At 35.4% G+C, this 16,948-nt stretch overlaps 1 protein-coding gene across 2 annotated transcripts in view; it reads left to right on the top strand.

Annotated features, from left to right (window-relative positions):
* The window catches only part of CTNNA2 (catenin alpha 2), a 396,255-nt gene that overhangs the window by 367,089 nt on the left and 12,218 nt on the right, over positions 1-16,948 (top strand). For both annotated transcript variants that reach the window (XM_042812772.1, XM_042812773.1), the window contains one exon: positions 3,734-3,868. In XM_042812772.1, coding sequence (XP_042668706.1) covers positions 3,734-3,868 — 135 coding nt within the window. The remainder of the gene's footprint in view (positions 1-3,733; positions 3,869-16,948) is intronic.

A 16,948-nucleotide genomic window follows, 5' to 3' on the forward strand; every position in this document is an offset into this window, starting at 1 on the left:
GTTGTGCAGAAAAAAGAAAAATCTTCTGTAGCAGTCAACATACAGTTGCTTTTTTTTTCTTGTATAGTGGTTTGGTTTTTTTTGGGGGGGGAGGGAAGGGGAGGTTGTTTTGTTTTGTTTTTCTGCAGTATAGGAAAGTAATAAATGAATTTTGAAACCTCAGAAACTCCTCAGGTATTCCATAGCCTCATATTCCAGACTGGGAAACTCTATTATGATTAGATTAATATGTTTGCTGATATGAAAGCAATTGGATGCTCTGTGACCCTTGATGAACGTGTATAACTCCTTATATTCTTTCAGCTGCCTCTTGCAGCAGTTTCCCTTGACACTGCATGTCTTCTCCTTTACATTGCGGTATTGTGCTCTGCACCTTACAGCCTCCTCCTCTAGGTTGTAAAAACTGTCTCCACAGTCCCATTATTAACTTCATTTCACAACTCTAAAGATGAACTTCAGCTCTTTTCCTTCAGACTGGATTATATATTCATCTGAAGAGCAAGAGAAAACATCAAATAAGAAGACAAGAGCCAGATTTCAAATCCAAGTTCTTGGTTCAAGACACCTTATTTTAGATTTATTTTTTTTCCCTCACAAATGATTATCTTTCTCCCAGCAATCCCCCAAGATACCCTGTAGGAAACATGAGAGGATGTGCAGGAATTAATAAATAAAAAGGTGTGATTTTTTTTTTTAAACTTTAATTTGCTCAATTCATTCTTATTTCCTTGGTCTTTTTGTCGTTTGTCATTTTTGTCATTTTTGTCATTTTGTGTATTCACCTAATGCTAGTTTAAATGTCCAATTAGCTGGCATACATTGAGCAAACAAGCCTTTGGCAACCAAATCATGAATTGGAAGGGACTTTAAAGATCATTTTTTTCCAAATCCCCTGCAGTGGTCAGGGGTGCCCCCAACCAGATCAGGCTGCCCATCCAGCCTTGCCTTGAACACTTCCAGAGATAGGGCATCCACAGCTTCTCTGGACAACCTGTCTCAGTGCCTTACCATGCTCTGAGTACCTCTTGATATCAAATTTAAGTCTCTTATCTTCCTTTCTCCAAGCGGTACAAATTCAGCTTCCTCAACCTGTCCTCAGAGGTTACCCATCTTTCTAACCCAGTGTGCATCTAGTGGTCGAGAGCAAAGAATATCAATAACAATATCAGTGATTATATTGTTTTAAAAATTCATGTGAAAACCTTAAGTATAATTTAATCACAGTGGTAATTATAGTGGATGCCTCACCAGATATTTATTGTAGAAATTCTTCTATAAGTATTTCTTATGCAGATTTTGAAATTGAATCTTCTGTCGCTGTTGGTGAAATGTTTTATAATTCTTTCTTTGAAGAGTTTTTCCATTATATAATTTATTGACTTTTCTTTTTTAATTTTCCCCATGGTTTCTTTCTTTTCACTGCTACCAGGATAAAATTAGCTGGTAGTGAGAACTACAGCTTCCTTGTCTTTAGTCTTTCTCTTCAAAATAAATATTTCTTTTTTTTCTTCACGGAGGCATGTAATAGCATGCAATACTTACTACTCATGGAATATCATCCAAAGTGGCAAGAAACCCAAATCTGCCTATTATCCTATAACCTCTGAAGGTTTGGTTTTGAGGTTTTCTTTATTGTCAACAACCATTTTTCCTGCACTAAACCCATTCCTATCCTTCATATGCAGCAACTATTCATTTTAGCGTAACAGTGAGAAATCCATCTGTTAGCTGATGAAATCTCTAACCTACATTCTCTGAAGAGATGGAATATTATCAAGGAATGTAAAAAAAAATAAAAAAAAATAATGCTACTCTTGGAGTGCATTGTCCTGAGTTACATTTTCAGTTTCAGGAGACTGGAATATGCACACTTAAATAATAAGCAGGGAAATCATTGTGAGAATGAAATGTTTGTTTTCATGTTCACACTTTAATGATGTTTTACATAACTTACATAACTTCAAAGACATTCGTGATCTAAACTTTTTTGTGGATAGTTGCACTTCTAATTACTGTTCCAGTGAGAGAGGTTTTACTTTTTTTTGTTGTTGTTCCAAAGTCCTTGTATTTAAAGCCTGATCAGCTCTCTAGAGGTATTGCTTTTTCAAGTTCATTTCTTTCAGTTCATGGACTTCAGGAGTAGGGTAAATATTTCTGTATTAAATTGTCACCAGTAGGGAGAAGAGTTCTCTTAGGAATTCATGCCTGAAAGATGTGGCAACTGCATGAGAAAGAGAGGCATTATAGCATTGTTGTAAATACAGAACAGATTTAACTCAACAGCACAATGAACCTCCAGCTTTGTTTACTGTTAGTTTCAAAGGGAGAGGAAAAACTAAGTGACTGCTTTCAGGGCTATAGGTGACAGTACATGCATCTATTTCACCACGAATTCGTTCCCTACTGGCTGCTGAGGACAGAACAGTTATCTCTAGTCATATCCTGTGATGATATTGACCCATATGCGCTTAATTCTATTAATTTTTGTGAATATTTCACCATACCAATGGGGAAAAAAAAAAAAAAAAAAAAAAAGGAATATAAACATTTTAGGATGTTTATATGAAAAAATGCATTTGGAAATCTTTGATCCCTAAGCAGTACATTCAGAGGTCCTTGTCAGTGTAACATTTTTGGGTAACCACGATGAGTATTTGTTGGAGACATGCTGGAAACAAAGGACAATTTTAGCTCTCTGTCATCAGAGTGAATTACTAAGGTCTGTTCTCTCGAGGCAATACTAAGAATATTAATTGCTAGAGAATTATTTATTATGGTGTTGTTATTGTGGGAGATTATGCAGTTTCTGTTAAGAGTCCCAAAGATTGTAAACAAATTATATTTGGACCTTTTCTAGTTGTATTTGTAAGGAAACTTTCACTAAGTCAAATTAGATTTGACCAAATGTAATTTGTATTAACACATAATTGACACAATGTTTAAAATGGTATGGGACTGTAGATAGCCTTCTCTTGAGTATAAAAAGCTATCCCAAAGACATGCAGAGGGATGAACTTGTGTCATTGTATTCTTAAGAAGGGCTGCAAGACAGATGGCATCTGCTGAGACACTGTGTATTATCTCACATTTTAGTAAGTTATTTCCTTCTGGCACGGACTAAGGTATTTAGACTTTAACAGCAATTTTGCCAAGTCTGTCAATACCCAAGCCAGGCAACCTCACCTCTTAAGTCCTTAATGTGTCAGAAAGGCTTCCATAAAATCTGATGCAGAGCTGAGTGCCCTGAAAGTCTGCATAAATGCCAGGGAATCTGGCAAGACAGTCAGGAATGGATGTCATCAGTTGGAAGTAGTCCCTGTGGCGTCTTAACCTGGACACCTAGCAGGCACCCTGATACTTGGAGTTTCCTATGAAACTCTGGCTACTCAACAGATTCTTCCATTCTGTATATCCCAACTTGACATCCCAGAGAGACCTCCTTCAAAACATGATAATTTTGTTACTTCCATTGTGTTTCGTTAGTATCTGACTGAGATGTTCTTTTCCTTTTGCAAAAAAACTTACAGCGCATCTTCAAGTTACTACTGATAAGCTTTGACTTACATATAGGGTACAGTTTAGTTTTCATGTTTCAGCAAGTATTTCAAGGAATGACAAAGTGAAATGGAGCCACATAATGGTCATATATGTTGCCAATCTCTCCTGTGATTGCCTCTCCATAACAACCATGTGAATTCAGCTACATCTAATCAAGCATTTATTTCATCTGCAGTGCCCTGACTCAGCCTGCAAACAGGATCTGCTAGCCTATCTACAGCGCATTGCCCTCTACTGCCACCAGCTCAACATCTGCAGCAAAGTGAAGGCAGAAGTTCAGAACTTGGGAGGAGAACTTATTGTATCAGGGGTAAGCTGGTATTTGTATTTAGTCATTTATGTTTCTCACTGCAGTGCTTAAAAAAGGAGCTTCTTTTTTTATGACAGTAATGTATAGCACACAAAAAAAGTGATTCATAAGTAATCTTTTCAAAAATTTTATCACCATTATTCCAGACCTTACAATAATTTGAGTAGAGCAATTTCATTTTTCCAATTACCCTTTGTTTATAGTAACCTTGTAAAATCTTCAATCTTCCTAAAGAAAAGTAATTCCATAGCTTAGAAAGTAATTGCCAAGCAGTGAATATTATAATTATTTGGAGCTTTTGTATATTTGCTCATTATAAATCTTCTTTCTTTTGTTAGTACTGGTAATTTCCTTCTTCTCTGCAGAAGCCAGCTCTGTATGAACTGCATATTGTTAAGATGGTCATGACTAATGGGATTTCATTCACTCAGGTTCCAATGCACACTAGGTTCAGCAAAAGCTCTTGGAAGGCCAGCAAAATATTTCAATTTTTGATGCCCGTGCTGTTTTTAAATACATTGCCTAGCCTGATGATTATATACTAATTATCATTCGGTTATTTTGGTTATTTTTAACAAACACCACAAACATTTTATTCACAAGCCTTTTTTTTAGAAATAAAGACAGAAGTGTACAGCAGAGCTCAATGTAATCAATGACTTTTCTGCATTTTTTTCTTCTCCTAATGCTGAATGTGTACCTCTGGGAGATTACTAGAGCCAAGTAGTAGCAATTGTTGCTCTTCATAATTTCCTTTTTTGTTTTTCATTCTTTTAACTGATAAACCTAGTATTATCCTCAAAAAGCCTTTGTAACTCATCTAACTCAAATACAGACCATGTGTATGTTAACAGGTAATACATTTGACTCTACTGAGTGTGGATTTAAATCCTGACACACTCAAAATAAGATTGTTTTCAGATGCTGTTTTGAAAAAGCACCCTCTCATTGTTTAAGCCCAATCAAGTACGAAGATTGTTAGGACAACTTGTGCCCTACATTTCATCCATAAGATTCCCCAGTGAAATCACTGGCCTTCCTCAAACATATCAAAAGTCAGAACAAACATTCTCAATTACATAACTATTTGATTTATTGCAAAGCACTGGAGAAGGTCTTAAACATTTGTTAAGATTTCTTGGATCGACCATTCTGAAAGCCTAAAAGGAGCTGCTTCAGTGTTCCTGTATCTGTCCTGCAGTTGGTCTTCACTTCTTGACGTACGTACATATCTAATTGTAATACCTTGATCTTCCCACAGCAATGGAAAATCCTCTTTCATTTTGCTAGTATTAATGGAGTGATCTGTCCTTACATCGCTGACAGCTGTGTTACATAGTAAATGCTTTGATCTTTTCTTACCTACTGCCATCTGGGTCCAGCTTTTCATACCCATTGAATTTTCATATTCATCTATATATAACAGTTACCCAAATCAATGCTTCTACCAGCTTGGCTTTTGTGGTGTGTGTGTTTCTTTTTCGAGTCTCTTTATTCAGTGTATGTGGATGCTGAAAAAGCCATCGTGATTCTCTAGCATCTATTTGTTATTGGAACATCACCATCCGTTGTGAAATTTAAGTGGCCGAACTGCTTGACTTCATCATTTACAGTCTGGCATTGTTAGCATCTGCTGCTTACCAGGCTTCATCACCATTGTTTTTCTGTTTGGTTGGGTTTTTATACTCAGTAGTAGACAAAGGCAAAACCAGATTCAACCACAAATTATTTGGGTGTATTACAGAGACTCGGTAATACAGACATGTAGAAAAGTTTAAGCTTGCCCAGCTTCTTCTCCTGCTGCTCTAAACAGGAGCGGATGTAGAAAGTTGATGCTGTGCATCCCTTTTAGAGTTGTCTTGTTACCTACTGTAACACAGTCAGTACACTGCTTCTCTGAGTGTTTTCAAGCTGTTTATCTTCAAGCTGCTGGGTACTGTATGCTTCTTTGCTATCCAGATAGCTGGTATCCAAGTGCACATCTACATCTGCTTGTCTACTTGCCGCTTCTGCTTTCATCTTCTTCATTTTCTCTTGGATAGCCAATTACAAATAAACAGTATTTTATTTGCATTAAAATGAAATACCATTATTTGGCGACTTGCATACAGTACAGTGCTGGAAGTACAATAGAAATCCAGAATTCAAACTTCTTAAGCTATGACCATTGGAGTTTATGTGAATGTATTATATTTAATTGTTTTGATATAATTATCATAGATGATTATTCAAATATTATAATTAACTACTGTGTTTACAAAGAATGACAGTAAAATTCAGATTGATTCAGAAGATCAGAATAATTATGAGTAGTATAATCTTTGCTTGAATTTTTGCACTATTAAGCATATTAATATATATAAATGAAAATAACATGTTCATATGCATGAATAAGTCTATGTATGGGCATATTTATGTAAGAAGGAAAGAGACATAAAACCAGTTAAAGCTAAACAACAGATGAGAACCACTTCACAGCTACTACAGGTCTAATCCGTTAGGAAGAACGTGTTGCAACAAATTCAAAAATACCATGCATAATGGTATACAATGTGATATATAGCTTTAGGTGAAACTTCTATTTATTTATTTTTTTTCACACGAGTCAGTAGTTCCGTATGGTTTATCTCTGAAAATAAACATACAGCTGATCCTCTTTGCTTTTTCCTCTGTAGATTGATTTGAGACTAGCATAGCATATGAAGGGGCTCTTTCTGGCATCATTGACTTTGCTGCAAATAGAAAAACTGATCAAAAAGTAAGCAAATGTCAAACTCCTGAAGTGGAAATTACTTCAGTAAAGAACCCAGTGTTGCTTTTTCCTTTTCTGTCTCCCATTCCTTTTCCCCTAGCTCTTTCTTTCCTTTAATCTTTCCCTTCAAATTCTTTGCATGCACTTAGTGAACTTATTTTCCCCAGATAACTTAGATCTGGCAATTGAGAGTTAGCATAAATCAGCTTAACCTCATTAATATCGATAGAGGAAGGGCAATTTATACTATCTGCTAGCTTAACCTCATTAATGTCAATGGAGGAAGACCAATTTATACTATCTGTTGATTTGGCCCTCTGTGTTGAGTGTTGAAAAATAAAATACTAAATAAGGAAAAACTATGCGATGTCTTTCTTCAGTGAGGAACCTTGTAAACTGGAAGAGGACGATAGGGAAGAAAGTACAGAAAATAGAGAGGAGGGAATTAGATGAAATAAAGAGTAATTAGATGAAATAAAGAGTAATAAATATCCTAAAGAATCAAAAGACTTTTAAAAAATCTGTTTAAATGTATCTTTGTTTATTGTAAATATCTCTGACCTTGGTCAGTAAACAGATACATGTTTCTGTAATTTTAACTTTGAATATTCAATTTCTAATTCTCTTCTAACACTAAACAACCGCAGTTATTAGAAGCATAGAAGAAAAGTACATCAAGGTCATTTTTTCTGTCTTTTACCTTTGTTTATTTAATGCAGTGTGCATTTGCTTTATAATCAGTTTCACCATTGTTGTAAAATGAATTCTCTGAGGTTCTGAGCATATGCTGCTCTCAATGAAGTAAATATTATTTACATATATTTAGCTTATGCTAATAGGTACATTTTTGTAGAAATTACTCTTGTTGAATAGAGTTGGTTTGAACTACTATGTTTGCATGTGGATGAAGATTTTGACTTATTCTAATTCCAGAGCTGCTTTATTTTTTAGTATTCCTGTCTGACACGTGTAAGCTAGACTGTTACAGTAAAACAGATCAATATGTTTATTTCTTACCCCAGAATAAATATCCTCTTATGTCTTCACTGCTGCTCTGGAGCTGATTGCCTCATTTACTTACTATATGTTTAAGTTAAGAGCCTGGATTTTTTTTTAAGTTACGAGCTTGGATTTTTTATCTCTTGTTTATGTTAGCAGCTTTGCTATGGTGTTTCCTAAAGGATATGTTGAAGAGTATCTAAAAGATGCAACTAAGGAATGCCTTTATTTTCTCTTTTTTTCAGTTTTGTTTTAGAACTCTACAGATACAATCAGCTATGTTATGAGAAAATGTATCCAAAGAGTCCTAAAATTCTAAGCCAGATAAAAATGCAGTGTCATACAGAGTAACAGCCACGTACCTTTGAACACAGTCCAAAAATACTGAATCAATAGCCACAGTGCAATTTAAACTTATATTTTAGCTGGGTCCAATTTACAATTATTTTCAAGAGCCTATTAATCTTAGCATAATAGGCTTAGCTGTGATGATAAAAGAAGGAATCTTATAAGATTTTGAAGATACAAAGCAATTCAGTTAAGGTTATCTGGGAGTTCTGACTTAGTGAACCAAGTGAGGACTTTGGGAGAATAAGAAAGGTGAAAAGGCTGGAGCCACTCATTACCTTTGTCTGAGGTGGCACAAGTTGGAGTTTGAGGGTGTGACAGTACAAAAATCCCATAACACCTGATCTAGGATGTTGGACCCATGAGAATATGAACAGATGAGAAATTTCAAAATAATTGTCCCTATGTTTTCTCTTGATTGCTGATGGAAATAGGTAGTTCTCATCAACAAATGAGCGAGACTTGCTATTTATCACAGAATAACTGTGTGCTTCCAGCAGTTACATCATATAAGCTAGCAAATAGCTTGTCCATCAGTTCTGTCTATGGTTGCTATATCTGGAAACACAAAGTATCTTAAATGACATCTTTTTCTTTCAATTTAAGTCTGAATTTGCCTCAACTACCCTGCACTGTAAAAACAGGCTGATGTGCAAATGGGCAGTGAGCTATCAAATAGCTCCTTACAAGCCCTGTAGACCCATAGAAAAGTGAGGTAACTTGACTTCATCTGCTATTAAAAGCGAGTAAGCTCATCTCTTATAGAATTTGGAGTAAGAGTCTATAGATATGTGTTTACTTAAGCCACTGATATAGTATTTCATTTCTGTGCCCAGTAAGCTGTTCTGTTATTCTTTTATTGTTATTTTTACTTTCTTCGCTTGCAAGTAGACAATCATAGAGAATCTTGGCATTTAAAGTTTGTAAGAGTGTGTATATATATATATATATATACATATATATATATAAAGTTGGAGACTGGTAGTCATTTTATTCTTCCTGAATCAGGTAAGAGTTTGGCTTTCCTGTAAAAGAAAGTTTGCTGAGGACAGAGTTGCAAATTGGCAAAAGTGTCAGGTTCCTTTTCTTTGAGCCTCTCAGAAGCAGAAAATAGTCACTCTGGTTATTTAGCTAGCAACAAAAAAGGTTTTACTGTTGAGTTGTAGCCGAAGAAAGAGACATGAGGTAAAATCACAGAAACTGACAAAACCTGGCTTTTAGATGTTTCAGGGCTGGGCTGCTTTCCCTGACAGGCTCTCAATATTGTCATTAGAAAACATCTGAGATAAGGCATGCTGTTTTTCCAAAAAATGTATTTTGAAAAGCAAAACATGTATTATCAACATTTTAAACTACACTTTTCCTAGCTGTTCTTAAAGATTAATAGATGTCAGTAATAGAAGTTCTATGTTTTATCTGTTAGTGATTAAATTTACTTGAAGCTGAGGGTTAAGAGCAGGTACTCTTGAATAATTGCTGACAGTGAGTGCTCAGAGTCACACACCACAGAGAGAAGATGTAGTCCTGTCTAAACTCACATCGCTGTACAACTGGGGTTTGGGTGATAGCAATAGATGACAGATAGATACACCTCACTTGGTAAAGGAAAGTGAGAGAGGGACTCAATAGATAATTATTAAATTGTTTAAGAATATTATTTGATTTTATGTTGTGAGTTTTTTTGGTTGTTTTTTTTTTCTTTTACGTTAGGCTTTTTCTTCCTTTCTTTTTTCCCTTTTCTCCTTTTTTTTTTTTTTCTTTTCTTTTTTTTTTTTTGCTAGTTTTTTTCGCTTTTAACCATTCTTTCATCCACAAGAAGTAGGAATAGCACAAAAATGAGTTAACAAATATGAATAGTATTATTTACCTGCAGCAGTAGTTTTCTATTAACTGCCAAAACTGATTAATTTTATTCTCAGTATTTTGCTTGGAGCTTATTTTACATGGAACATAAGAAACTTCGTGTGTGTATACACACAGTCACATAAATGTGCACTCGTGGGATGAAAACAAACTTATATGAGATTAAACCAAGAGGAAATGATTTGTTCAGGAGGGATTGGTGGAAAGGAGTTCTGTTTTCAGACCTGGAATGGAAACAATGGGTAAAGGAAATGACTTCAGAGAGAATAAGGAAATAAGCCCAGGAACCATGAAATAGGTGATACAAGAAGATTGAGGCAACAAAAAGACAAACAAAAAGAAACACAGGAATATGAAATCAAGGAATTTCAGTGGAGGGTAAGGACTGATGTAAATTCAGGAAAATAAAGCTTTCTGGACTCTGCAGTAATCTCCACTCTCCTATTACTCCAAGTAGAACATGCATGGAGAGAAAAAGCATTTGTTTGTAATCTTACAAGTTACCACTGTGAAAGGATAGCTTCCAGAACAGAAAGGCTGAGGATAGGGAAAATGGGGCATGAGGGATAGAATGTGAAAATGGGGGAAATGAGGGATCTTGATTTACATTGTGTGTTAGTCTGTAGCTCATGTTATCTTCTGTGAAAGAAATGAAAGAGAAAAATACAGGGAGACATTTCAGCTGTACTATTTGGGATAAATACGTATAAGTAACCTCTGCACATGTGTTTGAATTTTTGCAGATTCACTGATATATGAGAAGGTGAAATAAAACTGTATTAAGTGTACCCTGTTTCAAAATGTATTGTTGTATGAAGCACATTACAGGCTTTAATTATCCTTTATTTGAGACAAATTCTTTGGAGCTCTACTACTTGTGACTAATACTGGAGTCTCCAACTCGTGCTGTCTAAGGCTGTGTCCCCCAGTGCACTGTCCAAGAAAGGTACTATTGCTGATGTGGTAACATAAAAAATTTATCATCCCCACACTGAGTCAAGTTACTACTCTTAAAGGACAAAGGCATCACTGTGTTATGCTGATTAATCAAAATGAGTGCTGTTAAAATTCCTCATGGTCATATACTAGTTATATATGATGTATTTTATAGATACACTATTTTAAGGCTTTCTAATAGTTCAAACAGTGAAGATTTCCTAATTATCCTCTGCAGCTCAAAGATGAAGAGAATAAAAAAAGACATAAATAATTTATATAGTTGCTTTAAAAATCCAGCTGACAATACCTCTTCCAAATATATAACAATAACAAGGATTACCTTTTGATTCTCAGTAAAGACTGCACAGACCACAAACCCAGGGAGTTTGTTTAAATGCTATCTTTGGAGGTTTCCAAGCCTCAGGCAGACTCCACAGCAGCTGAGCAGATCTAATGTTGGCAATCAATTAATTTCAAGTGGGAAGTTGTGCAAGAGATCTCCAGAGGTCTCCCTTAAGTGAAATTTGAGTGGTGCTGTGATTCAGCTAAGTGAAAGATCCCACAGGATCTTACTTAAATCTTTGAGTTCACATGGTTTCACCTTGATAATTGTTGGTGGATTGTGGAGATGTAGAAACCCTGAGCTTTGGGCATCTAGAGAATCATAGATAAGCTCCGCATGCAAAGTGGCACAGAAGACTTTGGAAAAACTATTTTTCTTTTTTTCTTAGTAGTATTATTGCTGTTTCCTCAAAGCATCTGAGTAAAGTTGGCTTGGTGGTGGGCAGAGTGTATGCAGAGGAAAAGTATAATGTAAGGAAAAGTAGATGAATGAAGCTTAAGACATCTATGTAAAAATGAATCCTTTACTGAAATTCCACATTAGACGAATTTTTTTGCAGATAAATTATTTCTAATATCATAATATTAAACCACTTAATTCCATGAGAGCAAAGCAAGGTATTGAAATTAAATAGACTTGAAAAACATATTATCATAGAAAGGGATTTTAGATTTGAACCTCAACAAATAATTCATTACATACTACATTTATTTTTAAAGTAGTAGCCACTCAGAAATCCAAAGCCTATCTGCTACTGTAGCATCTGTGGTTTCAGTCCTGCTAGTTTCCCTATTCTATGTCACATTAAATGATTGAGATATAAAGTGAGAATATGAAGAAGCTATCTTTCTGAGATACAAACTGCACCAGCCCTTCAGTAATTAGCAAAGCCTAGAAACCACTCTTACATTCCATGGACTATGCCTGTAAAAACTGATGTAAGGGAAGATTTCTGTGCTATTTCATATCCACTTATTTTCCCATCTTCATTCTTTTAAAGGAGATGGCATGAGATCAAGTTTCACTATTTTGTATTAAATAAGAATGCCTTTCCCCCATGGCATTCTCAGTTGGCCTTCTTACTGCACAGCACAGTCGTGTATCCTTAAATAAAAATCACATTTGTTTCTCCAATGTGGGAATATGGAGATTTGTTCATATATGATGGCTTTAATACGCAATAGGACAATTTGAACTGTTTCTTATACAGAAGAACATCTTTTAAATCTCACAGTTATTTCACTTCCTCATTTTGATAGTGGTGAGACAATCTCATTTCCAAAGTACAATCTGACGATGCATTTGAAGATAATGAAAGAGTAACTTCAGTTCAAACTCATGAATTTCTTTCACTTTAATTATAATTCTTGACAGCCTGAGTTGCAGATAAGTAACGCACACATCGAAAGATTCTCAGACAAAAATACCCCTAAGGGAAAAAAAAACACAGGTTACCCCAGGCTTAGAAAAATTAGTTTCAAATACTATATAAACAAGCTTACATACGTTTCAAACCCATTGGTTTTGTATTTTGGTTGCCATCCTTTATATATATGTATATAAATACATATATATTTTTAAATAAAAATTATGTAAAAAAAAAAAAAAGAGGTTTTATTACTTATATACGTTAACTATATAAGATATTTCTTTTGAGGCCTAAGACAATTCCTCTTCGCTCACTGCAGCCCAGCCATACCAGAAAGTTGGACACCCATGGAAAGGAATTAATAAAATACACAATATAAACATATTTTCATTCAATGCATTTCTAGGAAAGGATCAAGCCAAACTAGGAATGTTAACTATTGCCTTGTTTCTTTACTTCTGAAGTGCTTCTTCCATGATGTGAACATACTGTTGTTATTATTATTGCTATTATTGTTATTATTTGTTAAACTCAAAGAACAAAATGAAAAAATTATCTGTTCTCACATCACATCTTTAATCTTATGAAGCAGATAAGCAGCTTCATCAATAAATAAAATCGGTTTTGTTTTATACGATGTATTTAAGATGTTGGTATGAAGTCAAAGTGAAAAATCAACCATTATCAGGAAAGTCAGTCCTAACTTCTTATGGTTAGATATTCTCAAGTTATTTTTCTCATTCTGACTTCTTTGTCAAAACAGTGTATAAACTATGCTGCTAGATAACTAAATGTATCATCAGAAAATGAAGCAAAGTATACAAGTAGCTTGTCCAAAATGTCATCAAAGACCGATTAGAATTCTATAGAGTTAAAATAGTAATTTCTAATCCAAAATTATACAGAAATATTTTCATAATTTCTCATACCTGCACTCTCAGTGTCAAAAAATTAGAAAAGTTAAACATCTACTTGAAGGTCCCTGGAAGTGTTCAAAGCCAGGCTGGCTGGGGTCCTGGGCAGCCTGGTCAAGTATTAAATGTGGAGGTTGGTGGCCCTGCCTGTGGCCTTGGGGTCCCTGCCACCCCCTTGCTGTCCCTTTCAATCCAGGCCTTTCTATGATTCTATGACTGGAGTCAGATGTCATGTTAGATTAGATTGGATTTAAGGAAGATTTTTTTTTACAGTAAGGGTGGTGAGGCACTGACACAGGTTGCCCGGGGAGGTGGTGGATGCCTCATCCCTGGAGACACCCGAGAGTGGGCTTAATGGGACTCTGAGCAAGCTGATGGATCGCAAGTCTTTCTGTTCATTGCAGGGGAGTTAGACTAGATAACCTGTCCCTTCCTTCCAACTCAAAAGATTCTAGGATTCTACATAACGTGTTTTGTTATTCTTTGACTGTGGTAGTTACTGAGCAAAAAAGATTTTGCAATCTATCCATCAAGTTGATCTGCTCCAGCAACAAGACATCTTTGGGTCTGGTGTGTGTCTCTGTTAGGTTCTCAATCTTTTATGGTGTGTGTCAGGTTGGTATTTTGAAATGCTCTTTTCAAGTTGTTTCGATTTCTCAAGATACATCCATTTTTACCTTCTGTAGGTATACCAATAAAACATAGAACGTTTCAATACAGTGGGTACTCCTCCCTGTCTTTAATTACCTTACTGTTTTCAAATTTCATAGATGGTATCTACTGGTACCTTAATAGTTCCTGCTTATTCCTAACGATCTGTTCATCTTCTTGAGCAAGAAAGAAAAAATATTTTGGTGATTTTTCCAACAGATCTTTTATGTCAGAATTAATATGGAACCATTTTTTCCCTGTTTGCTAGTGCCTGGTTGCAAGTTATCAAACCAATCACCTTGTGTGAGTTTACATAGCTTTCTTATGCAGCTGAGCTTCACTTAAGAAAGATTTTAAAGTCTTCATTTGCTGTCTCTTTGCTCTTACACGTATTCATTTAATTAATCTTAGTGATATTCCTTTGAACACTTGGAAGATTTCCCTCATTTTATGTACATTTTAAAAATATTTTCATTTAAGTATATCAATACTCTGCTTTTGTTCACTGTTTAGGCAAGTTATCTATTCTAATGTCTGCTCACAAGTCAGTCTTTTTTCCTCTTTAATTATCATCTTGTCAACTATAGATATCATACTAAACAAATCAAAACAAGGTTTCAGATTGGAGCAGTGCTAGGCCAAAATACCATCTGGGTATGATCTGCTACCTAATCTATCAAACTGTTTATACCACATTATCGTGATGAAATTGACCACATTTCTTGTTTTATTCCTCGAGAATATCCTTGGCCAACCTCAGTTTCCCAGAAGCTAATTGTGCTACATTCATATGTTTCTATTCCAATTTAAAATACATATATATTTCTTTTTAGGAGCTCTTAGAACTGCTGCTATAAATGTAATTTTTAAAAATATAGTCTCTGAACATCCTTCTTTTAATCAGAATTACCACACTTGATTAGAGGCTTCTGAAGGTCTGCTGGTCACAAGAGTTCCAAATTTATTCCTACTTTATTTGGCAAAAACAACTGTGGTGCAATGATCAGGTCATAGGATACCTAACTTGTGAATCAACATGGTTTATTTTACCATAAAAGCCTTTAGAAGTTCAAAATTTCTTTTCTTTTTCGTGGACTAATAGAATTACATACTAGAAATTGGAAATCAGGCCCTATAGTGAAAAGCCTTTTGACAATAGGTCATGATGTTTAGAATGGAATATTGTGATCTACTCTTTTATAAAAGGATGTGTTTTTCATCTCCCCTATCTTCATATATGCAAATGGCTTGAAATTAAGATTATGTAACAAGAAATTGGTTAGACATATGTTTAACTCAATTCTGAACTGAAATTCACAGCACTATCATCACTTTGCATTAATCAGCTGCAGCCTAGCTTTGCATTGTGTTCCTGAGGTTATATATCATCTCTAACAATCACAATAAATCTTCATTTAGTTGGCTGGACTAGCTAATGTGTTGAGTTTTAAAATCCACTGCTTTAAACTAGCAGCTGTAGGTACTACAGGTCTAGGCTGTGATAAAAGCTTTAAAGATAGAGAAGAAAAGTACCTGACCTCTGTTGTTGGGTGAAGTGACCAGTATGAGACAGTAGTCAGGCACTTGGTTTTTTTTTTAGCAGAAAAATAGAGAAAAACAGGGAGCACAGAAACAGAGCAAAGTGTACACATTAATCATGACTAAGACTAAGACGATAATCATGATTAGGTTACAGTTTATATGATCCTTGTAACAACAAAATACCTAGGGGAAAATGTCAGTGTTAACTGTGGGCTTTCAATACACGTTCTTAAGATAGATTTAAGGAGCATTCATTTTTTCATCTTCCAATAAGCAGGTTCTTATGCTAGTACTCTTTACTGATACTGAATAGTCACCCATACACGGAGCAGGTTTATTTAATGGAGTTATTTTAATAGTATATACTACTTTTTTTCTTCCATTTCAGTACACAGCTGGGTTATATACAAGCAATTATGTTTACTCTCAAACTTGCTTTTCTAGAATTTGAATGATAAAAATTCCACTTGCAATAAATTAGAATGAATATCCCCTTTTAAGCCCTTCAGTTTTAGTTCTGAGGTTGTTGTTTGAAAAAATGTGCTGCAGCATGTAATGGTTTCATTGTCCAAAAATGTTCAGTCTTTAAAAGCATCACCTGCTTGCAATTTTGTTGATTTTCTGGAACTTAAAGTGTGCTCTGTAAATAAATATATGCCCAGACTTTTTATACTTCCCTCACTTGTTCTCTCAGCACAGTTTGTCCATTCTTAATTTCAGTGTGAGAAAATAATTCTTCCCCATCTTCCTTTAAATACTGCTGAAGGTGGCATCCCCTCTGGCTGACTCTGTTCAATGATGATTCCAGAGAGCTGCACTGTTGAAGTCTATTGATCAAATTAAGCAGTGGTGGACATGAGCGTAATAGTAGTTGGTGTCACTACCTCAGTGTTCCTGTTTTGCCATGCTTTTCCAAACCATTCCTAAAATAATGTGATAAAGAAGGTCAATAAAAATCATGCCCAATCTGATGTTATTCAGCCTTTAATGGGGATAGAACTTTCTATCCTTTCTGATTTTTATCCAAAGGTGACAAAATGTTTCTTCTTTCCCAATCAACAATCCCACTTGGGATTGTATGCCTAACCTGTGCTATGGGAGCAAGTGAGAGGAACCACCAGACAGCGGGGTTACTCAGCGTGGAAGAGTCCCTGTTTCCTTGACCAAGCATAGCTCCTTCAGCACACGTTTTCCTCTCTCCTCACCTCTACGCTACGGCGCAGTATTTCTCTTGCTCTCTCTCTCACTCTCTCTTTTCTGTATCTCTCGGAAATCAGACTGGAGTTCAGAGCACTTTCACTACCTTTTATGAGGTAGAGTGCGATGGCATAGATGGGAGTAGGGCTAGTCAACTTTCTAC

This window comes from Centrocercus urophasianus, unplaced genomic scaffold, assembly GCF_019232065.1.
Source record: "Centrocercus urophasianus isolate 14NV4802_14NV808 unplaced genomic scaffold, USGS_Curo_1.0 seq_13, whole genome shotgun sequence".
Lineage (NCBI taxonomy): Eukaryota > Metazoa > Chordata > Aves > Galliformes > Phasianidae > Centrocercus > Centrocercus urophasianus.